This window comes from Poecilia formosa, unplaced genomic scaffold (assembly GCF_000485575.1).
Source record: "Poecilia formosa unplaced genomic scaffold, Poecilia_formosa-5.1.2 Scaffold32, whole genome shotgun sequence".
Taxonomy (NCBI): Eukaryota; Metazoa; Chordata; class Actinopteri; order Cyprinodontiformes; family Poeciliidae; genus Poecilia; species Poecilia formosa.
In genome coordinates this window covers 1,533,231-1,557,188 of record NW_006799971.1, presented here as the reverse complement: position 1 = coordinate 1,557,188, position 23,958 = coordinate 1,533,231, and the positions used below count along the sequence as shown (strand labels likewise).

Below are 23,958 nucleotides of genomic sequence, written 5' to 3'. Positions count from 1 at the left end.
TTCTGTGGGGTTGATCTGACACGGGGGTTGCTTTTCAGAGGGATCACAACCACGATAACGCTGCACAGAGCAGCGTTATCGTGGATCCTTCCAACTAGCAGCTGTTAGGCTCTAGAAACTCAGTAAGTGTTCACAGCCCTGCTAGTGTTTGCATGTCTCTGGTGTTTGCAGTTTTTATTTTCCACATATTGTAAATAGCCTATTGTTTTTAAATGCATAAATGTGACGCGCCACAGAGAAAGTGGAAGAAGTCATCAGAGGACGAACAGAGAAGACAAAAATTTCAAGACAAACCATTTTCTGACAAAAGAATTTTTTATTTTTTTTTTCCTACCAAATAAACTAGTCAAAGTTATGAAGAATCCCTCCCATGACACTTTAAACAGCAGTTTGGGAGGTTTTGAAAAGACAAACTTTGTGTTTGAATGCAGTTCGTTTACAGAGTAAATCTGAGCCATTTCGGGGTGAGGAAGAAACCCACAGCTGATCAACAAACCGGGTCTTATTGGCCATTCACACGCTTCTATTACTAAATTCACAAACTGAGTTGTGGTTATACAATGCGTCGTTATGGCAACTTCTACAACAAGGCAGTCGTTGGTCTCACCTCAGCTTCTGGATCAGAACGGGATGAAACGAAAGAATGCAGCAAAAGCGACTGCATTACATCGCTGCAGTTAGCTGAAGAGGAGGAATGTTTTGGACGAGAGGCGGAGGAGCTGAAACGAAAACTTTGTTTTTTTTGTTAATTTATTTCCATGAGTTTGACATTGTTGGAAAGCTTGGAGGCCACACTTTCAAAATCTGTAAAGATCTTGAGACGCCCCAGGGAGATTTATTCTGCCGTGCACAAATATTCATGTACATTATGTAGCTTTTTTAAAAATTATTATTCTACTGAGTTGTGCATTCTTAATAAGTGAACAGGATTGTATGTTGCCATCTTGTTCTTAATTTTATTTGTATATTTGTTATTTGTACACTTTTATTTTGTGTGTGAACCTACATGCCTCAGTGTTCTGTCGGAGGACTGCTTTTGCAAGTTAGAAACGTTGTCAGCATTAGCTGTGAAACTGAGGACATTCAAACATTAACACCACTGCATAGACACGTGTGTGTGCATTAAATTCACCTATTGGCTACAGAATAAGTTCAACATTTTGCTGCACCAAACAGAAACCAGATCTATGGGTAGACTTAAAGAGAGTCATCACTGTAAGAAAGCGCACCGTGGTTGGATGTTTCACTGTGTTTGAGTTCCCATCCTGAACATGATAACCACAAGAACAGGGGATGGTGATCCCTAAGCAACCAGACGAACAATAATTTCCAGAGGCAAACACATTCACGCCCAGATTCCAAGGGTACAGAATGTTCGTTAAATAACCACAGAATACGGCAACTCTCAGGAAGAGGGCACACGCCGGATTCTTTGGCTGTGATTCACATCGACGGCTCACAACAAACACCAGAGAGTGGCTTCTTTATCATTCTTCATCACCTGCGTATGAGCGCTGCCTCAGGTCCCCGTTACAACCCACCCGACTGGGCAAACAAAAGCGGCTGTGTGCGGGGCCTGGGCCAGCCAAGTTTCCTTCATCCCAGGCCTGCCACTCCCCCTGGCCAGACTAACCAACACACATGCGAGTGATCTCCCTCCCTTCATCAGCAAGAGGAATTAGTGATCATGTTCCTCTAGTGTCCTGCCACAACGAGACGCAACACGCAACCGCCTGGCCTTACCATAATCATTTTCAATTGGTTTAGAGGAGAAACATGAACCATTTTAAGAACAACTTCATCTTTGAAGCTCAAATATAAATTCATCTCTGCTTAAGAACCACCATCCTTTATATTAGGGCTGTAGTGAGACAATAATCTCACGATACAATACGATACACGATATTCTGCTCAAGATACGATATATATTGCAATATTCAGCAAACGATACAATTCAATACACTTTTGCGATTTTCTGAAAGATTTTAGAGGGACAGAGTGATTTTGGTGACATTTTGTGACTGTTATAGAGTTGGACTGAATTAATTTAACTGAAAACTGATTAAAAGCACCAACTACACAATACCTGGCTCTGGTTGGACATGGACACAGACTTAAAGTCGACCGCTGGACAAAATGAATCAAAGAAGTGATGAGAAAACATGTTTCTTTTAACTGAAACAGTACAAACTGTAGCTTACATGCATTTGTAAAGTAAATAAAGTGCACCAAGTATCCTGCTCTGAATAGTTTGTTACCTTTTAAACCTTGACACTTAACATCTGAAGGAATCACTCTAAGCCTGATGACCTAATCACTCTCCCGGCGAAGCAAGCAGCGAGTGAGCAAGGTGACAGTTACGATACTTGCAGATGAATATCGATTTTTTTTTCTAGGAAAGAAAATATCGATATATATCGCAAAATCGATATTACACAGCCCTACTTTATATGCCACTTTTATTTTATTGTCACTTTAAAACTACAGCATCTGAACATAAATGAAGGAACTGTGTACTTTTAGTTATTTAGTTACTGTGCTTATTTGTTACCGAACAAATAAGCACAGCTGAACAAGTTTAGAAGTATAAAATAACTTAATTTCCAATGTCCTTGATGAACACAAAATGTTACCAAATGATTGATGACATTTTTTTTTTGAGCAGCTTCTCTTCGTCCTTGACCAAAGCGGATAAGGCCTGGAGAACTCCCATGTCAAAGTGCTAATTTCGTGCTGCGAGTCTGGTGAATTTAAGCCCCTGTGCAATTACTTTTCAAAATAAAAACTCACGTCGCATATCGTCACAATCTCTCCTTTTCTCCAGGATTTTAATTGTTTGTTACAGGAACCATTAAACTGACTTCCTGTTTGCAAACGTCACTCTTTACAAATTTTGTTTAAAGACTGGAAGTGATGGAGCCATGTGACCACAGACAGCACAGGTAGCGCTGCGTCGTTAAGGGACATTAGCATAGCTGACGTTTACAAAGCCAAAAAGAAAGAAAGAAAGAAACGGAAAAAAAACTTTTCTTTTCATTTTTATTTAAAATACCAAAAATACCGACTTGGGCAAGGTGACTTTGGTTATTTTCAACAATTCATCTGTTAATTTTCAAAATTAACCAACAATTCGTGAGTTAATTTTTGGTTTTTCTTCCAGGCCAACTTAGTACATTGTTAGTACACTGGTGGCAAAGCTAGCCATTGTCCACTGTGTCACTTTCAGTTGTTTTGCCACATCCTGTGCAGGAAAACAATCATCTGTGCCAAGTCAGAGCATAATTAGATGATGGCTTATAGAAACCAGAAACCAAAAGCAACCCATGTTTCCCTTAGAGACAGACAATGCCGTTTGGATGCAGGTTTATTATTGTGCTATTGTATTCTACTCAGAGAACAGCGCTGGACATTTGACTCCATGCTGTCTGGCTCTACAGTGGCATGATTACACGTCTACCTCCAGATATGTGCTTTTTTTGTTTATCACTATAATTTAGGGAGAAAAAGATTGAGCGTCTGTTTGTGGTTTCAGCTTCCTGGGCTTACAGAAATGTTATGAACACCAAATCTAAATGTAAGATGGTTTTTACCCCCTCTAGAAACTCAAACATGATATATTCAAAGATATGAATGTTTAAAGAAGCATCCCAAAACAAACATGTATACTAATAATATATATATATATATATATATATATATATAGGTGCACCCTAATTTCATCACAGTTTTACAGGATCACTTTTAAATCACTGCTCATAAATGCAATTTTCACTTGAAAATGATCAATTCATCTTCTAAACAAAGTGTTTTTGGAATCCAGTTTTGACAAGCTTAGACCACAACAAATGACAAGAACCCAAACCTGTGTGTAAATGATTACACACAATGTCCTGTGCGTTAAAAGTTTCCTGATCCACTTAATTATTTCAGTCTTTTATTATTTCTCCTCAAACTTCATCTCATGCATGCAAAAGTGGGGAGTATTACTAGAAAAATTTCCAGTTAATCCATGAAGGGAAATTTACAGAAACATCTCTGGGAGTTTAAGGTGTGTAACCTGTGTCAGACTTAATTTAAGATGGTGTAATTAGGGTGAGTTATTAGATATCTAGAGTAGCAAATAAGACCCAAAAGCCTTGTTCTTAGAGTGGTGATCTCACTGCATCGGCAGTTTAGTAGCCAAGGAGAGCCTGGGTGTGTGTATGCATGCGGAGGGTGTGTGTTTGTGTGTGGTATTGTTTTGTGTGTGTGTTTCAGAGTGAGACAGGAGAGAAGAAAGAAAAAAAAAAGAGGGCATACTGGTTGGGTTGAGAATATGCGCCTCTGTGAGAAAACCTGAAACTGGACATCAGCACAGGAAAGGAAAAAAGAGTTGTGCTAAAGAGACGGAGAGAACGCAGTGTTTGGAAATCACCGCGACCGAGTCGCTCCTCTTCCCTCCCCCTTTCGTCACCGCTGGGTTCCCTCTCTTCTGCCCGATCCAATAAAGAACCACGGGATGGATACAAAGAGGGTTAACGGCGTTCTCAGAGAAGCAATCACTCTCAGGAATCGTGGGCGTTTTCATTAAGGCAGCATGTAGAACAGTTCTGTTCAAAAATAGTTAAAAAAAATAGAGCTGCAACAGCACCCACTCAAATCTAAACTATGATTTTCAAAAACCACAATGGAAATCAAACAGAAGAGAATAAATATTCAAACTAACATCACTGTTAGACACTCCATGTTCAGGGCTTTCCTGAAGGAAAGCAAAGTCTGGCAAAGTTAAGCTTTGAGGTTCTTAGCACACAAAAAAAACTGCTCAAGCAGAAGTACTTTTCAACCCAACATGGGGGAAAAAAGTGGTTCGTTGATAATCACTCATGAAAGTATATGGAAAAGTGGATGGAAAACACAGGAAAAGTGATTGACGTTCCTGTCTTGACACATTTAATAGGAGAACCGATCTAACCTGCTGATCAGATCTGATCTAAGGATTTGCAGTGCACAAAAAAAATCTGGCCGCGATTTCCTTCATGTTGGGAGATCGGTGATCAGCCAAAACTTCCACATGAAGTCGATGCTATCCACTGATCTCATCTACCTCAGCAAAGGTCTAAAAATCAACGTTAGTTCTGCTGTGAGAGGTTTGACTGACACACCCACCAGGTCAAGTCTGCAAGTTCTGACAGTTAGTCACCAACTCTATAGCCAGCTCAGCGACTTTCTTGCTATATTTAGCAACATTTCAGACAACCCCCCCCGCCCCTGACCCCCAAAAGAAAAATATATATATCAGTCAAAATCGGTATCAGTGATCAGCCAGAAAACTGCAATCGGTTCACTGCTACTAAGGATCACCATCTCCAGGTGGTTGATTAGAGCTCAGTGAGCAAATATTTTCTGCCATAAAAATCACTTCCTACTATGAGATTTTCGTCTCATAATGATTATTTGGACAAAATGAAAAGTCTCTAAAGAATAGAGCTAGAAATTTAATAGAAATGATCTACTTTATTTAGATCACAGCACGGTTAATTTAATACTTAGCAGCTTGGACGGTGTGTCACCATTTAAATTAGCTCCAGTAACACAGGAAGCATCTTTGAGGAGGTTGTAGTTCAACCCGGTCTGACACAGTGACCCATTATCTGTGCTGTGGAGCCTGAGGCGAGGAGCACCATGTCAGGGAAGAGGCAGAGGCGCGCCGATCACATGCACACATCTCCAGCAGTCACTTCGCTCAGAGGAAGATAAGCAGTGCTGCATAACATCTAATTATGATAACCCTGCAAGCTGGCCTGCAGGCGGACAGGCTGTTTGTCAGCTCCCTGTTTCCAACTTATTATTAAAAAGTCTAATTTTACAAAAGCAGAGCTAGCGGTTCTGTCTGCTGTGTGTCGGTTGGATGTGGCTTGGAAATGTGTCCAGGTGGTTTAAGAAAGGCAGAACAGCAGCTCATGTGCAGAGCTGCTCTCGTGTGTGTGAAAAAAATCTAGATATTTCTCCAGAAATATTGGTGAATAATAATATAATTTAAAAAAAATCCAACCATTATTAGCATTTCTAACATCCTTCTCCAAACCATATGGGAGCAGAGGCTTTAATTCACTACAGCTGAAGTTAAGAGAGACGAAGAAGAGGACAAATCACAGCGATGCAGTGAAGCAGTGACCGGTGCCCACCGTGCCCCGTGATAACACGAAGGCCCCAGCAGTTAGAGAGCCGCCCCTGGGGAGGAGAGAGGGAGGTGGGGGTCCGTCACACCGCGACTCTTCCTCTGCAGCGGCCGGAGCCGACCATACTCACTTTGTAGAAAATCATCTTTAAAGTGCCGTAGAACCCCATCCTTAGAGCCGGGGTGTGTTTCCTTCCTTTCCTCCTCAGTGACGGTCGGTGAAGTCCAAACGCGCGTGCTGGCGGGGGAGCGAGGGCAGCGACGGACTGTCAGGTAAATCCGCCTCTGGTAAGAACATGCTCGGGCACGTCACCGGACTGGCTCGGCTGCCGCAGATTCCCACGGTGAGGACATCCAGAGGAGAAGGGAAGGAGGAAAGGGGGTTGAAAAGGAGAAAAGGTCCGCCGTGTTGCTTCGTTTTAACCGGGAGAGAAGGGGGGTTGGGGGGAAAGCGGTGGGCGAACAATACGATGATCCCGGAGGCTCGCGAGCTGCGACCGAGCAGCCTCTGCGTTCAGGGGAGGGAACAGATGAGAGAGACACACAGAGAGAGGGAGAGAGAGAGAGCGAGAGAGAGAGAGCGAGAGAGAGACACGGTAGGAAAACCGGGGGGAGGAGAGGACGGAGCGTCAGAGTGCAAAGCAGTGACTCTTCCTCTTCTTCCTCCCTACAGGATGGGATTACAGCCTCCCCGGTGGAGGCGGCAGGAATGGTGCAGTCCTACGTCTCCTCAGCAGCACCGTGTGCGGCGCATCCTCTGCTGATAGGGGGGGTTATGCAGAGCAGAGGAGAGCAGGGGGAGGCTGCAGGGTGGGGTACGGTCTGCTCGCGAGGGCTTCACTTGTTGCGAACCGCAGCGAACACACACCCCCAGCGGCCTCGTGGCTCTGCTTCAACCGGTCCGCATCACACCGATGGATCCACATATGAAGATCACGTCTCAAAACATCATCCTCTCAGCCACACCGACAATGCACAACATTATGACCACTGGCAGAGGAAGTGATTAAAGGGGTAGCATTTTGTGTTTTCCAGGCACATTGCGCTATAAAATAGCTATCAAGTAACTGTGTTACCTTAAATTGTTATAAAGATGCTATAAATATCAAATATGACTTGAAAGAAATTTTACTTAGTAATTTTATTCCTTGAAATTGGGCCTCTGTCTCTTTAAAACTCCTCTTTCTGAAGCTCCGCCTTCAGGAAGTCATTACAACACGGCTCCTCTGTTAATATCTTTAACAACGTTTTTACCAGCATTTCACTGAGAAGCAGCTCATATATGAGCTCAACAGTTCCACCAAGTGTTTGCTAATTGCTGCTGGCTAGTCTGAAGGAGCTGAGTGGGGAGCAAGCAGGAAAGTTTGGAAAATGCAGTTAATAGTGTCTCGAAGCTGGAACTCTGTTCCCCTAAGCGTCTTGCACAGCTGAATAGTTGCCACAGGAAATTAAAGGATTTCTTACACATGAACCAAGAATCAAACCAACACACCATGCATGTTTTTGATGATAGAATAACATTACAACATGATGTAAAGCTCATAAAAAGTAGACTTTACATAATGATTATGTCGCATGTTTGCGACAGCAGCAAATGGAATATTTGTGCAGAAATTCTTGGATCAGAAGTGGAGAAATGGGGGAAGTTACAAGAACGTGAGCAAGTTTAACAAGGACCAAACTGCCCTCAGCTGGGTCAGAGCTCCCGGGGAATGTTCCCAGTCTGCTGAGATCACCAACTATCAAAATTAGTCCAAGGATGGAAGATGGCTGAACATATGACAATGAACACTGAGCTTCACAACTGGATCAAGGATCGGTGGATGAAGGGGATCTGGTTTGATGGATCATGTTTTCTCTACAGTCAGCCAATGGCTCCATGGGTCAAATCTGATTGATGTAGTCTGTACTGCCTTCTGTCAGAACAGCAGTGAGTGAAATTCCAAATGATGATCCATGACTGACTGAAAGACCGTGCACCGCCTGTAGCCCAACGTCAACTACAGCAGCCGAAGGGAAAAATATCACAACCTGGAGTTGGCAGCTTATATTTATGGCGATGAAAGCTGTCACAAACTTGGACATTTTCTCCCATCAAGCCAACCACCAGTGAGGGGTTTGCTTTGACCTTTAGGTAGGAGCATATAAACAGGGAGGAATAAATAAACAAAGTCCACGAAAACATTTACTGTCTATTTCAAGGTTTATTCACACCAGTAAAGCCCTTTGGTTTGGACCAGCAGCAGACTTTTTTTTCTTTCATGCCTGATGGTGAGGTTTAAAAAGATGCAGCCTTCCGAAGCCAAACAGTCATGTGACTTTTTCATGTTCATATTTGATCACACCTTTCATACAACGGTGCAGACCACCTGAGGGACACCCCTCCTACTTCGCTATATGTCACTCCACTACTTGTGGGGGTTCCCCCCTCCCTGCTACCTCTGTTTTAACAAAATGGTCATGGAGAGAGCAGCACATTTTTCTGCAGACATCCTCCTCGGTGAACGACATTACAATTTCCATCCAGAAGTTAACCTAATCATTCACCAGGCGTATTTTAATAGGAGTTATTTAGTGAAGAATTACACAAATATGATCTAACATAATTTCTCACCGCATCAGATAAATGTTCTTCAAAAGTCTCCATGGCTCCTACAGATACTAAAAACCGGATCGGGAAGCGGACTAGTTGAAGTGAAATGTCAGACAGCATTTCAGTATAAAGCACAGCAACAAACTTCTAACTAATCACACCACATTTTGCACAGAGCTCTGTCGAAATAGTTTGACCAGGGCCTGGTGTTGAGTGCAACAAGCGAATGCATGCCTGCAAACAAAATGACACAACTTTCATCAAGCACCTACATCAATGAGAACTGATTTCAGCACTTCACATGAAGTATGTCGGGGTCTTTAAAGGCTTCAATAGGCCAGTCTACCTACCTGCTTAAACTGAATCACATTCAATGTTTCCTTCTTTTGACATTATAAGGCATTGGAATTCATAAAGAATTAGCATGGGAAGGACTTTATTCAGAGGTGATGGAACACAGTTCTCAAGCATCGCTTGCTGACACCAGTAGCTGCTGAGTGACCTGGAGTTGGAGGTTAGAGGTTCACATCTAGCAGCAGTCTAAAATTTGAAATGGGTCACTATTCAACAGACTTTTATTTAGTTAGTGAAGTTCCACCCTTCTTCTATTATGCTTGTGAAATGCTAATTTTCTAGTAGAAGGTGAAGGAATGGATGTCTTTTGAGGGGCACAAAGGTTTAGTGGAACTTCAGTGGTGAAAGAGCTGGGGGGAGTCATGAGATGTTGAAGTGTATGAAACAGAGTTTGGGGTCTTTGTGTGTTTTAATGGGGCTCTGATGATGAAGCCCCTCTTGATGGTCAACATCGCTGCAACCTTTACACAGCACTCTGGAATGCTTGGCATGCAAGGGAGGCTGGACTGTGGCCTTTAGATCGGCCGTCATTCTTTTTCTACTGGTTAGTGAACCATGTCTGTGTTCTGGGATGTTTTCCATATTTTGCATGGTGTTGGATTAATGCTATTTTTGTGTATTGTTAATTTTATGGGACTGTAGAAGGAAACCACAGGGCATCTGTATTGTGTGTAAAACTAAATCAAGTTATCTTAAATCAGACAAATTCAGGTGAACATCCTCATTAAACACTTGCTGCAGTATTTGAACAGCCGCAGGTGTATAAATATAAACTTGCTACAGAGCTGTGCAGGGGATAGCTTGTGGGTAAATGCAAATGCCGTCTCGTTTGACTGCACACACAAAGACAACGTCAAAGTCAAGGTTTCTGTATTGTGACTTAGAAAGACTAATTAGCTTTGGAGAAAAATGTAAAAATAAAGACCTTTGTATGCTCTCCTGTTGGAGTACTTAGTCAAATATTTGCAGTTTTACTTCCTATCCATAACCCATCAGAATTAGATGAGACTTCCACCACCTTGCCACAGAGGTAAATGTGTAAAATGTGCAGATGTATACTAAAAACCTCGACAGTATTAAATGACTTAAGGATGAATATAGTGTGGATTGTTTGACCAGTGAGTCCTTATGAAGAGCAGATAATTACATACATGTATACTATGCACAATAAACACTGTTACTTAAGTACTTATGCTAACATTTTGCAGGTGTTTAGTCTATATTCCTGAGCAAATAAAAATATATAAATAAATTAAAAGGGCATATAGTGGCATTTTATAGAACAATCAAGTAGCTATTTATTATTATGACTTTTTATTTTTATTTATTTATTTTTTTTTTTACAAATTTTGCTTTGTAATGTAACGGCATTAATTTGGGCCTCTGTCTCTTTAAAACTTTGTAGCTTTCTGAAACTCCACTTTTAGGAAGTCATCACAACATGACTCCTCTATTAACAACATTTTTTTATTTTTTTTTTATCAGCGTTGCTCTGTGAAACAGCTCCTACAATGAGCTCAGCAGATGCGCAGTTCCACCAGGTGTTTGCTAATTGCTGCACTTTTTCAGAAGTGCATGTTTCTGACTGTTTCTGCAGTCAGAAACATAATGCTCCACCTAGTCATTAAGTTCAAAGTGAGAAATTTTGGAAGCAGATTATTTAAGCTAAATAATCAATACAGACTAAATATGTTATTGTTAGCCTAGCATTAGAACCAAAGATGTAAATTCATTAGACTTCAGCTGGATGCCAATTCAAAAATGAAATTAGAAATGTAAGGTTGTAGAACACATTTGACTGATGGGACTGTCAGCGTCAGAAAACCCCCCACAAATAATGATGCAGTAAATAAACTGTAGACCATGTAAAACTATAAAATAATACATTACTACTACTAACTTTTTAAGCCAATCACTTGAAATAAGATGGAGAATCCAGATTAGTGACACACAATCCTGATCATTCCTGTTGGGTCTTTCATCGTGACTCCTCCCTCCAAACCCACCTTAAAAATCCTGTCATAAGGTGTCACTGATGTTCTGTGAGAGTCTTTATTTGGATGTAAAATGTGTGCACAGTGGAGATATTTTACCAGAAAAGTAAGTAGGCGGATACAACTTTGTTTTGACATGTTTTACACCACCAGGCCCCCTCATGCTGTCATACGTTGCTGTCTGCTCACCTTCAGCTTAAAAGCATCACCCAGAGACCAGCCCAAATATAGCAGAAAGAAACAAAGCAGGAGACCTGGAGGCTGAAGAATGAAAGGTTTGTAAATCAATATTCTTTGAGCCTTTTGACTGTTTTCAAAGTTTTCTTCCAGCACAAAAGAGAAGCAAAGTTTCATTTAATATTTATGCAACAGATATGACTTTTTCACTTCTGTAGAGATGATGGGCAGTTGACTTGAGCAGATGCTCATCTTGCTAAAGCTGCAGTATGGAGCTTTTAATAAAAATATGTTTTTTACATGTCAGTTAAAACCAGGGGTGGACAGTAATGGAGTATGTCTAATTGAGTGCTGTACTTAAAGGGGCAGTATTATATAAAATCAACCTTTTTAAACTTCACACCACATTATAATGTTATTCCCTCATTAAAGGGTTGTCTTGATTATTCCATGCTTTTTTGATAAATCCTTTAATCTCCTGTGGCAACCATTCAGAAGTGCAAAACGCCTGGGTGGACCTAGCACGGACAAAGTTCCCCCTCAGAGCTGCAGTTTCCAAGCTTCTACCTCACAGAGGAGACCCTCCCTGCTACTGCCCCACTCAGCTCCTTCAGACTAGCCAGAAGCAATTAGCAAACACCTGTTGGAACTGTGCATCTGCTGAGCAATGTTGCTGGCAAAAACGTTGCTAAAAGGTTCTTAGAGGAGCCATGTTGTGATGACTTCTTGAAAGCAGAGTTTCAGAAACATCAGGAGTTTTCAAAGAAACAGAGGCCCAAATTCAAGGTATTATTTTTCAAAGTAAAGTTTGTTTCAAGTCATATTTGCTATATATACAACAATTTTTATAACAATTGAAGGCAACAGTTACTTGACTGTGCTATAAAATGGCACTATATCCCTGGAAAAAGCATAATATTACCCTTGGAGTAGATTTTTTGAGTATCTTCTGACCGCTTTGAGCTTCAGTATTTATTTAGATTGAAGCCTGTTGTGAATGCTAAGCCTAGATACCATGATCACCGATGACGGTGAATAAATTGTTTTCCTGAAACAGTAAGTTGTTTCTCCGCCATTAGCGCACTTTGTAGCACGTACACGAGGTTCACTGACAGCGCTAAGGCCCTCCTAATGGCTCTGATTGGTTGTTTCTGACCAGAGTGGTGCATTTCTTCAGACAACAATCGTGGTTCAGGTAGGAGTTGCAGGAGCTTTGTTTTCTTTCACAGACCGTCTGTCTCACACTATACTATTACAACATAGTGACGGTTTTACGCAAAAGAAAACATTTTTTACAAAAGTTTCATACTTCACCTTTAAGGAAACTTGAGGCTCATAAACCCTAGAGCTCCTTATTTTTACCTTATTAAAATGATTACAATGCCACAATCCCAGCTGTTCCCGGCAGCAGAGGACAGCAGTATTATCAACTGCATGCCCCGGTAGTCCTGCCAGGACGGAAGAACAATGACTGGGAGAGCTGATTAAGATGGACACTGCCTCGTTAGCTTCCTCAATGTGGTCATTTTGCAGCAGCAGAAGTAATGAAGTACAAGAAATCAATGACTGGGTTTGAGTGGCTTTTCTGCTAAATGATGCCCTCAGTCATGATACTGTCGGGCCACAAGCGTCGCGCTGAAACAGTAAAGGAGCGGGGTGACGCAGCAGAGGCTCGACGGAGACTAAAAGATGCTTCAGAGAGAAAAGGGTGATCCGCTTCAGCTCACCGCATCTGAGAGAAACCAGGAGAGCGGTCAGAAAGCTTTTCAGGACCACTGGACTCAGACCTGTACCTGCACAACATGGAAATGTCAAAATGGAGGAAATGGAAAATGTTTCACTTAAGTCTGGAAAACTTTGAAACCTTTCTTATTAAATACCATTCTAACAGACTTCAAGGTCAAATAAAATAAATATCCACCTTAAAGTGAAATACTGGAAATGCAAATCTTTCAATATGTAGCGACTCGATTCAGATTTTTAGGGTCCTGATTTGATTCAGAAACCAATTTTCCTTTTCAAATGATGTAGAGATTCTGTTTAAGTGACTGACTTACTGAAGGTGGCACTTCAGAAATAGCCGGAGGTTTTAAAGAGATAGAGGCCTAATTTGTAAGGGTTCAATTACAAAGTCAAATTTCCTTTAAATCATATTTAATATATATAGCATTTTTGTAACAATTGAAAGTAACAGTTACTTGCTCCTCCATTTCACCCTCTCACCTGAAAGGTGGGGTTTGAGCAGTCTGCTCTCATTTAGAAGAAAAGAAAAGATGATTGCAGAGAAGTGTCTGACAAGCCAGATGAAACTCAGCCAGAGCTGGCAGAAACATTTACACAGAAACAAAATGACGTCTTTAATCATCCAGAATTTCCACTCGGCATCCCAGATGAGGCAAAGTGAGCTTATTAGTCACTGCGAGGTGTTCCCGTCGTCTCTAGACCCAGATCTGCTTTCAAGGAGCTCACAGTGTGTTGGGATTAGCATCCGCAGCCCAACTGCTTTTGTATTATTCACTCCTTCTGGTTTTATTCTGTGTACAAGATAATCCACACTTCCAGTTGTTCCCCAGTCCAGCAACAATCTATTGTTAAAAGTATATTTTTTTATTTTTATGAACATACATCAGGGAGATGGTCGCTCATACTGAGCCAGGTTCTGGTTCTGGTGGAGGTTTCTTCCTTAAAGGGAAGTTTTCCCTTTCCACTGTCGCAATATGAGGGATTGCTGAGAAAGGGTTAGCCATTTATTGTATGTTTTATCACTGATCATGAAAATTTCTTTTAACGTTTTGATTCCACATTGCTTCGATAAATTTTAATTATTGATGTCAAAAAAAAAGGATATTATTGGAAACATTTTTACTATTTTCTCCACCGTTTGTTCCACAAGAGGATCAATAAATATCAGTAAGTTTAAAACCGATTACATGCAGTTCCTCTGGCGGTTTAGTGATATAAATGCCTCTTCTTTTTTTTTTTAAATAAGTGGCATCATGAAGAAGACGATTACAAATAGAAATGTTTTTTTTTTTTTGAGAGAGAGAGAGAGAGAGAAAGAGAGAGAGAGAGAGAGAGAGAGAGAGAGAGAGAGAGAGTAGTATGTGGCACTATTATTGCTCTGCCACGCATTCACATGAAAACATGAAATAGTTCTTCATCATCCCTTTTATTGTTATCACAATAGTATTACAAAATATTGTGCTAAAATTTCATAGTCCATATCGCCCACGCCTACAATGCAAGTAATTTAGTGCTGTCACCCCTGCTGGTCCAGGAGGTGCGACAGACAAACTTTTTCAGCTACTTTGAATAGCGAATGGAGCTTAGAACACTGTTTGATAAATGGATCAATTAGAATAAATGTAATTAAATGATTTTTTTTTTTTTGTATAGTGCCTTGAGACAACATGCGCTATCAATTGGCGCTGTGTAAATAAACTGAAATGAATTTCAGGTTGATACAGTCAAGTACTTCAACTGCAACCGGCAGAAAAGACGACAGGAAGTGGAAGGAGGGCCATGGTGCTGCATGTTTTTAAATGACTTTTTGTGTGAACAAACGTATTTACGTGTGTTTTTAATTATGTTTCTTATCTAACACTACAATTGCAAAATGTATTTGCTGTTCTACTCCTAATTGCATTGACTGAATAAATTAAAGTTACGTTGTTTTTACATGTTTGACCAAGCTTGTCAAAATATTGGTATATTTAAGTGTGCTGTACTGGTGCAGAGTCAGCAAATACATTTGTAATTTAGTACTTTTATGTTTGTCTTTATTAAAAAAAAACAAAAAACGTTTAGGTCAGTTCGGCATCATTTTTCTATATGGGATCATAGTGGCTGATACAGTATCGGTGTAGGAAGTGAAAAAACTGGATTGGTGCACCACTTTAAAGAGGCATTACCTAATGATCCAGCTATCTCGCTGGAGGGCTTGGAAACTGATGCATTCAATGTTAAGATATTTTAATTAGAACAAAAGGCACTGGAAGCAGTTTTGACAGAGTATGCTTTGCTCCAATCCTTTCCGTCTCCAACTCATTTAAGTTTGAACAAACTCACAGAGTCCTCCAACACACGCACGCACGCACGCACGCACGCACGCACGCACGCACCACTTCCCTGTTTCCTGACTCCCAGTCGGAGTGGGAGAACCCTCCAGAGGCCGGAGGGTTGTTTGTTTACTGCTTCTGTTTGCTTATGTCTTGAGCTTTAAATAATGCAGAAAGATTGTCAATGTTTCTCCCAAAAGACTGAAACATGTGGGACAGATACTCACTCACTCATACAACTAGCACTGCACAGCAGTTCCTCTGGTATGGGCTGATATTAATATGCCACTGAGTGACTGACTGCTGAGTCTTATTCAGAGCATAAATTAAACATGCAGCTTTTAAAAAGCAGGATAAAGTGCTGTTTAAACAGTGGATACATGCAGATCAGGGATGAGCTGGTTATATCTATGCAAACAAAAGGTTTTAAAAAGTTAAAGCCAAACTGTTTCTACGGTTTAAAGAAAAATACCAGAAAAAAAGTTTAAGTGTTTGGGTCAATACAGCTCCTTTGGACTAGCCAGCAGCAATTAGCAAACACTGGAACTATGCATCTGCTGAGCTCATTATAGGAGCCACTTCTCAGAGCAACGCTGGTAAAAATGTTGTTAAAGGGTTAATAGAGGAGTCATGTTGTGATGACTTCCTGAAGGCGGCATTTCAGAAAGAGCAGGAGTTCTTAAAGAGACAGAGACCCAATTTCAAGGTGTTTACAAAATAACATTTCTTTTAAAGGTATATTTACAATTTTACAATACAATATTTTCTATAATGACTGAAGATAACAGCTACTTGATTGTGCTATAAAATGATACTATGTGACTGGAAAACCCATAATACTGCCCCTTTAAAAGCATCTTTCCAAAATTTGAGGATGATCCTCTATTTACATTTCCCACTGACAGGAGAAGGTTTTACCAGCCAACTGGTCAACTGGTCAACTTTAATCTTCCCAAGAGTGGATTTAACACTTTCTGCAATGAAACCACAGCATGAGGAGTTACCTGAACAGCAGCAACTTTTCCAGCTGCTCGTCCTGACACACTCCACTTTGGATACAAACAGAAACATGAGTTGGTGTTTGACAGTGGAGATTACGTTTCTCATAGTGGCTAAAATGTATTTTTAATGGGCTTTAGATATGATGAGGTGCAGTGTTTGGTGCAGGACATTCAGGAACTTTCATCTGAGCTCATGATGTTCAACAGAATTCAGGCTAAGGGCCACTTCTAACCTTTAAGGTTTTCAGAACCTGGAATTTGAATGCAACACGTCAAGAACCGGTCTGAAACTCGGGCTTCTCCGTGTTGCTTATTTTATCAACATATAATTTGATTAAAATGTGATTTAAAAAAAAAAATTATTATAATAGAGAGCCTTTATCATCACTGCACTGTAACAGTACAACAAAAATTGAAAGATGCCAATAAATGGTACGGATAGGCATTGAATGATGTAATTAAAACTCATTACAAATGATATGCAAATTGAAAAAATGTAAGAATAAAAAAATAGACGTTCTGGATGTCACGGCTCTACACCGTCTGCCAGAAGGTAACAGTTTGAACAGGAAATTAACAACGGACCCTGAAATGATTTCGATTTAACATTTTAATGGAGCCTCACCACTAGATGCATGTCTAAACTCTGATATGGGAATGATTACACACCTGACTGACCAGAGCTCCAGGTGCAGGTCAGAAAATTACCAATAAATCGTGTTGGTAAGGACACTACGCACCATGGATTTAATACAAAAAAATAAACCGCAAGAAGTGTAGTACAGTGTTTATTACTGCAACTAATAGTAGCTGGATTTCTATGCTGGGTTTGGTGACGAACCTCTGTCTATATTACACATTTCACTTCATCTTTCTGACTTTTAGAAAAATCTAACTTTTAGGTGTTGGGTTCATGTTCACATGTTTGGATGCAATGTTGCGCATTTCTAATCTTCACACTATGCTGTAGTAAAGGTAATTTTTGGGGCGGTGCATGGCACAGCGGTCAGAGTGGGCACCTGGTATGCTGGCGCTACAGACTTCGATGCGGCACATCTCTCCTATAGTACAGCATCCTGAAATGGACTCTATTAAACATTTTAATGGAGTCTCACTAAAAGATGTAGTCCAGGAGATGTGTTTGCATGTATTGTCCATAGTAGGGTTAGAATAGTTTTGGGTTTTTCATTATAGTTCAGTTTTATTTCGATGTGATTTTTTTTTGTCAAATTCAGTTCGTTTTGATTAGTTTTTAGAGTGTGATCGATAATTATTTTTAGTTATCACTTAAAAAATGCTCAGTTTTAAATTAGTTTTTATTATAGTAGTAGTTTAAGTTTTTTCACACTTAGGTTCATTTTTAGGTGCAGAATTCAGAAAGGTCAAAATATTGTATTGTGATTATGTATAGATAGATGTACCGATTCACTGGGTAATGAATACTCAACAGAAGATACAATTTAAAAAAAATGTTTTCTCCCAAATTTGCTGTTGCCATTTTGCGGACTAGAATAAGTACCACCATGAGAAGTCTGGAGGACAGTAATTTGCCAACAGCTGGCATAGTTTATTAGCCTTTCACGTCAGTTCGAAAGGCTAATAAGCAGATTCATAAACACAAAAAAATAGAATATTATATCTAGAAATTCTGTATGTTTAGTTATTTTCATAAATACATGATACAGTTCCAGTTGGTCAAAGTTTTTTCCCCATTAACTACCGTTTTTATTTACTTCAGTTAACAAAAATGTTCCCTCAATTTCAGTTTTCGTTATTTCACCAGTTTTAGCTGACTATAACAATTTAGGCACAGAAATGACCAGTCTGAATGATTTTTTAATTGGTTCGATTGGTGAAGAAATTGTTTTACAACACCACAGCAACAAAGAGCCGGACCTGTAGTCTGAGCCTTTACTGCTCAATATTTCCCTGCAGTCATAAAGCTAACATTAGCAAAACCGTCACCAGCAGAGATCGTGGATGAGAGGCAGCGCTCTTCGCAACCAATTCAGCCTTGACCCCAACAGGTGACCTTTCCGATTTCACAATAGGCGACGCACAATGGGCGCCATGTGCCTGGTGGTTTAATCTGCACGGCCCATCTGCCGTAGCTCCAGCCTGGGAGGGCGGAGGGAGTGGCCGGCGTTCCTCTGAAGCTCCTGGGTGTCTGCCTCTCTGCGTCCTGGGGGACAGCTGTATGGTAATGTGCACAAGAGGCTGGGGACAGCAGCAGTCACTGGGATTGCCAGGCAGACGCAGAACAAGGAAGCCCTTCTCAGTGGGGTAGCCAGAGGCATGAACTTGGCAGATTAGACATTCAGGAAACAAATAATCAGAGGCGGGCACCCCTGATCAGCAGCAGCAGCAGAGACAGCCCAGAGGGAGAAGGAACTAACAAACAGAAAACATCAAACGCATTGGGGCTGAAGGAGTATTTCTCTTTGCTGCAGTCTTTAGAACAAACGAGCCTGACTGAATCTATCTTCAAACTCCTCGATCCACATATGGTTGGACAGAGGCGTCTGATCTGATCTACATCAGACTTCAGATCAGTGGCAGGTGATGTGGATACCTGAAGCACGACCAGCAGACTGAAACACTGAAGGCTGCCAGAAAATAACAGATAAATAATTCAAGGCCAGGCAAGTTGCAGACCTAATCTTCATGTGACGATGACGAAGGGCAGGCAGGGCTGTGGGCAGCCTTGAAGGACCCCGCTAGACTCTGTAAACTGTTGCCAGGCAACAGTCTTCGCTGTGGCTGGCCTTCAGCCTGCAGTGTGTGCTGCTGCCTCTGGCCTTGTCTCAGGAGAAGACTTCCATTCGCCTCTAAAGTCCGCAAACTCCATTTCTTAGGAGCAATGACCAGAATATGAGGCTGGAAATAAACCAGAAACCTGTCGGCGTGTAACATAACAGCTTCACTGCCTCCTTCACCCAGATACCCCATTAATATCCCCACACAGGTGAACGAGACTGAAAATAAGATGTACTTCTTCTTCCTTCCCTGACCCTGCTGCTTAGACATAGATTAGTTACACAGACCACTGCCTCATGGTATTTCAAATTCAAAAGTACTTTATTGATCCCAAAGGGGAATAAAATTTTTAGCTCACTGGTGTCCAGGATTTATTATTAGGGAAGCATCTCACTGTTCTGGTGGGGATGGTGCTGTCCACACAGAAGTTTATGTTGTCACTCATTCAGGGCATTGATGTCCTCTCTATGTGGCTGGCAAAGAGCAATCCAATCAGTTACTTCATAACAGTCGTCTTCCTAACAGGTAGTCAGGTTTACATTCAGAGCAGAGATAAATAAGATTGTGATCTGATTTCCACAGAGGAGGTCTTGGTTTAGAGACAAATAATGATATTTGCATAAAACAAATGCAAATAGCAGGTGCTGATTAAGAAAAAAGTTCCAGATTTAGATGGAACTGCAAAGACTCCTTGAGTCACAGCAGCAGTTGTCTTGCCAGGCGACTACATGGCACTGTGATTTTAGCATGTCATCAAACATGTGATTTGACCCTTCACTTCCGCTTCCTTTAAAGAGAAACCTGTCTCTGTCTCCCATGAATGAAGTGCTTTTGTAACACATATATTCCTCATCAGGAATTGTGTTAAACTGAACAGGTTAAGTAGCACAATACACCAAAATGCAGAAAAATGCTATCCGCCATTGTCTTTGTTGTTGTCTGCCTGTTCATGTAAAGAATAACTTTGCAGCTGCGTTCTGCACATGTGTGCATTCACACCTGTGGAATACTCGCAACCATCGCAAAATGCAACGGTTTAATCTTTGGAAATCCAGAAAAATGTGAGATTAGCTTTAAGTTTCAGCTTTCAGTTAAGATGGTGACCCTACTATTTATAGCAATGTAACATAACAGCTGGTCATTGGTTAACCATTATTATAGTGAGACCAACCAAAAGTGAAGCTGACACTTCCCGAGCCTGTACACAGAGTTCAGGTCTGAGCTTCCAAATATGTGTCTTTTCAGGAGTGAGAACGGGAAGTTGAACTCTGTAGTTGCTGCTGACTTAGCAGATGCTTCTACCACTGGCATGTAAGAAGGTGAAGGGTTGGAGGGGGGCATGGAACGGCAGTACAATCTGGCCATCAGGCCCTGGCGGTCCCGTGCTGGCCCCGCTCATCACAAATTAAAGAGGCCAGTTGGACTACATCAGCACTTTCTGCTCTATCCAGAGTAGCATGCTGATGTTTGGAGGAGGTGTACATCTCTGTGTGTGCGTGGGAGGATGGGGGGTTGTTGGGTGAGATCCTGACCAGATTGGGATGGTGAAGAGTCAACACATGTGGCTTCTGGTATCCTCAAGCAACTTTAATGCAAACAGTTCCTTCGACTAGGCCAAGGATGTCTAAAGTGCGGCGCGTTGGCCATTTGTGGCCCTTCGACACAACTTTGGGCCATCCAGCATAGGTGTGTGATGCAAATGGAGACTTTTTATTTTTAAAACATGGTAAAATTACTACAGATAGAATTTTCTTACAACAGAAAATGATAAGTACAGCACAAAGTATTTGTGTATTTTTACCAAGTTCTTATAACGAGTCAAACCAAGTCTATCCACATGCTTTTACTGAAATGCTGACTTTGCTGCACCCAAATCTGCTTTTTTTGTCATTTTATTTAACAATGAAAATAGCAGACATCTTGAAAGTGAACCAAATTTTGTTTTTTCAACTAAGAATAGATTTGTTCCATTGAGGCCAAAAGAATTTGAAACTAGATGTCTGTTCATACAGCTAATGTGTAAAGTCCTTTCAGGTCATGGATGTACGATGAGTCTGGATAGCCTGTGCACATGAGAAAGAATAAGGTATGGTTGAAAAACTCAAATATGACACTTCACCTGTTTCTCTAGGAAGACAACTACTCTACTGATCCACACTAGACTGACTGTCCAGATAGGACACTGTCCTCTAGTTAGAAAGACGGGCTTAATGAGATAACGAGCCTGACTATGAATGTTGTGTTCTGGTCCGGAAACAAAGCTGAAAAATCTAATGTAGCCATGGACTCCCCTCCTCTGTCATCCATCAAGCTAGCATAACTAAATAAGAACACACACAATCCAGATGGTCTGGGTTTATGTGAGTGTGCGTGTGTGTGCGTGTGTGTGTGTGTGCGTGCGTGCAAAGAAACCAGTTTTATAGTCCCAGAAATGTGTCTTTTTGCTATCAAGGAGAGAATAGTTATTGCAAGTCTATGATTTGCAACCTGTTGGGTTTACTTAGATTAAAACTGTTAAATCTACTTTGAATAATTAATTGATCATAATTGTTGGATAGCTGTTGGATAACTAGGATCCATGTATGTGTAACTGAACTGAAACACGTTTTGTAAAGTGAGACATTTGTTGTGAATTGGCGCAACATAAATAAACTGAATTGAATTGTTGTGAAAACCATAAAATACTGACTGGGTAAACAGTCAGTATTATTACCCTGTTAAGGTAATAATTTAGTCATTCTAAAGATACAGTTTAACTATCAGCAGCTTGTTTGTTAAGCAGCAGACTGCAGGATAGCTACCACATTCAAAGACCCGACTAGAAAACCAATCGGCTTGTTCCTCTCCCAGTGTTTCTCAATAAACAGCAGACCAGTGAAAACATTCTAAGCTTGCTTGATAATTAGCGTTTCTGACGCATATAGTCTTAAGTCTATTTGCATCAAACCCAAAATAATAATGCACTGAAGATGTGCACAAATTCTATAGAAGCAGCTAGGGATGCAAACAATAAACTGACTTATGATTAATTGTCAACAATGTTTTATTCAATTAAATTTAGTTCCAATGGATTAACTAATAACGTCCGCTTAGACATTTCTGTTAGTGTTGTAGTTTGGCCACCATCCAGCAGAGGGCGTGTGTCACTGCTCATCATAAACCAGAAAGCAGTTGATACAGAAACAAAAATGGTGGAGCTATCCCAGAACGAGAAAGAGAAAAAGTCCAAACAGAGTCTTTTGTGGGATGCAAAATGAATTTGACGCGGTTCTGTTTAGAAATATAAACACTTGACAGGCACCTTAAGTTTCACCTAAACACTGATCTAGCTGAGCTATGTGGTGGAGCAGCGACAACTTCTCAACCAAAAGTGACTGATATGCTACGAAGACAGAAACATGGAGGGGATCACTCAGAAAAACTGCAACATGATGGGGGGGGAAAAAAACATGATGCCAGTAAGTAAAGTTGATTTTGAGGTTCTGTTGTGAGTACTTGAAGCACTTCATGGAGCCACATTTGAACACTCCTTCCAGAGCAACCACAGATACTTCTGCATGCATATCGCTCTGTTAATAGGGAATTTAATATTTCAAAATAAAAGATATTGTTTTCATCTTTTATTTTTGTAATCGGCAACCTAAGTGATTCCTGTTTTGTTATATTTTGTAAATATGTCTACGCTTAATAATGCAAGAAAACCACAAATTTCTTTTTATTCAGTCAGTATTTCATACAGCTGACAAAATGTAGCCCTTTATGTTATGGAAAGATGGTCAGCGATCTTGATACAAGAGAAAATGGCCGCTTATCAATACATCAATCGATCAATAACATCGGTCAACTATAGATCAACACATAACTCATTAATCATAATTTGCATCTCCAGAAGCAATAGATCTAGTTAGTCATGTTGGGTTTCCATAACTTAACAAAAAAGTCTATGCAGTTGTTTTGGTTAGAAGTACGTTATAACATATGAAGGTTTTATGACTCTTTACCAAATGTTTCAATGGCACAGATGAAAATGGATGTACAGAAAACTAATTTCTTATCACTATGTGCCATATTTAGAAGCATATTCCTCTCTTAAGAACCATTGGCAAATGAAGAGGAAGGTAGAAAAAAGCACTTAAAGAGAGACGGAAAATAATTGAACACCGTCTTGTGCTTAACGCCACGATTCTGCTCAACGGCTGAGGAATATAGAGCGGTGATAACACTCTAGAGAACACTGGAGGGTTTGAAGTACTTCTCTCTCTCTCTCACACACACACACACACACACACACACACACACACACACACACACACACACACCCCCCGTGGTTATTTTCCCTCAGCAAGAAATTTTTTTCCCTCCATGTTGAGATAAAGTGTATTCCTACTCAGAGTCTCATTCAGGACGTGGTTGGACGTATAAAACAACAATCCATATGAAAAGCTTTTATGAGGTTCTTCTCCTGCTGTAGGTGGACATGATATGGATCCATCATGGGCCTGGCAGCGGGAACGCACAGCGGATCAGAGCTGTCAGAGAGGCTGCTCCGTCCTCCACAGTGAAAAGTATACAGACATGCATCAGCTGACGCCACATCAGCGTCCTGCATGATGAACCGCCTGGAAACGGGACTTTAATGTTTTAGCTCATCACTCTGATGGCTGATCAGCACAGAAATCATCCCAAGCTGTGTGGCAGACTCTCCGTCTGCCACACAGACAGAGAAAACCCATGACAGTTTTGGGTTTTTCATGATAGTTCAGCTTGATTTCGTTGTGGCTTTTTGCTTGTCTAATTTAGTTAGTTTTAATTAGTTTTTAGAATGTCTTTGCTAGTTTTTTCTTTTTATCATTAGTTAAATATTTAG

At 40.7% G+C, this 23,958-nt stretch overlaps 1 protein-coding gene across 2 annotated transcripts in view; it reads right to left on the bottom strand.

Annotated features, from left to right (window-relative positions):
* Positions 1-23,958, bottom strand: part of LOC103136412 (F-box/WD repeat-containing protein 7) — a 64,933-nt gene that overhangs the window by 27,347 nt on the left and 13,628 nt on the right. Inside the window, exon 1 of one of the 2 annotated variants that reach the window (XM_007549650.2) lies at positions 6,289-6,905. The exons of the other annotated variant lie outside the window; for it this stretch is intronic. Within the exon in view, the coding sequence (XP_007549712.1) occupies positions 6,289-6,327 (39 nt within the window). The 5' untranslated portion in view covers positions 6,328-6,905. Of the gene's footprint in view, positions 1-6,288; positions 6,906-23,958 lie in introns of those variants that run through there. 2 annotated transcript variants of the gene reach the window in all.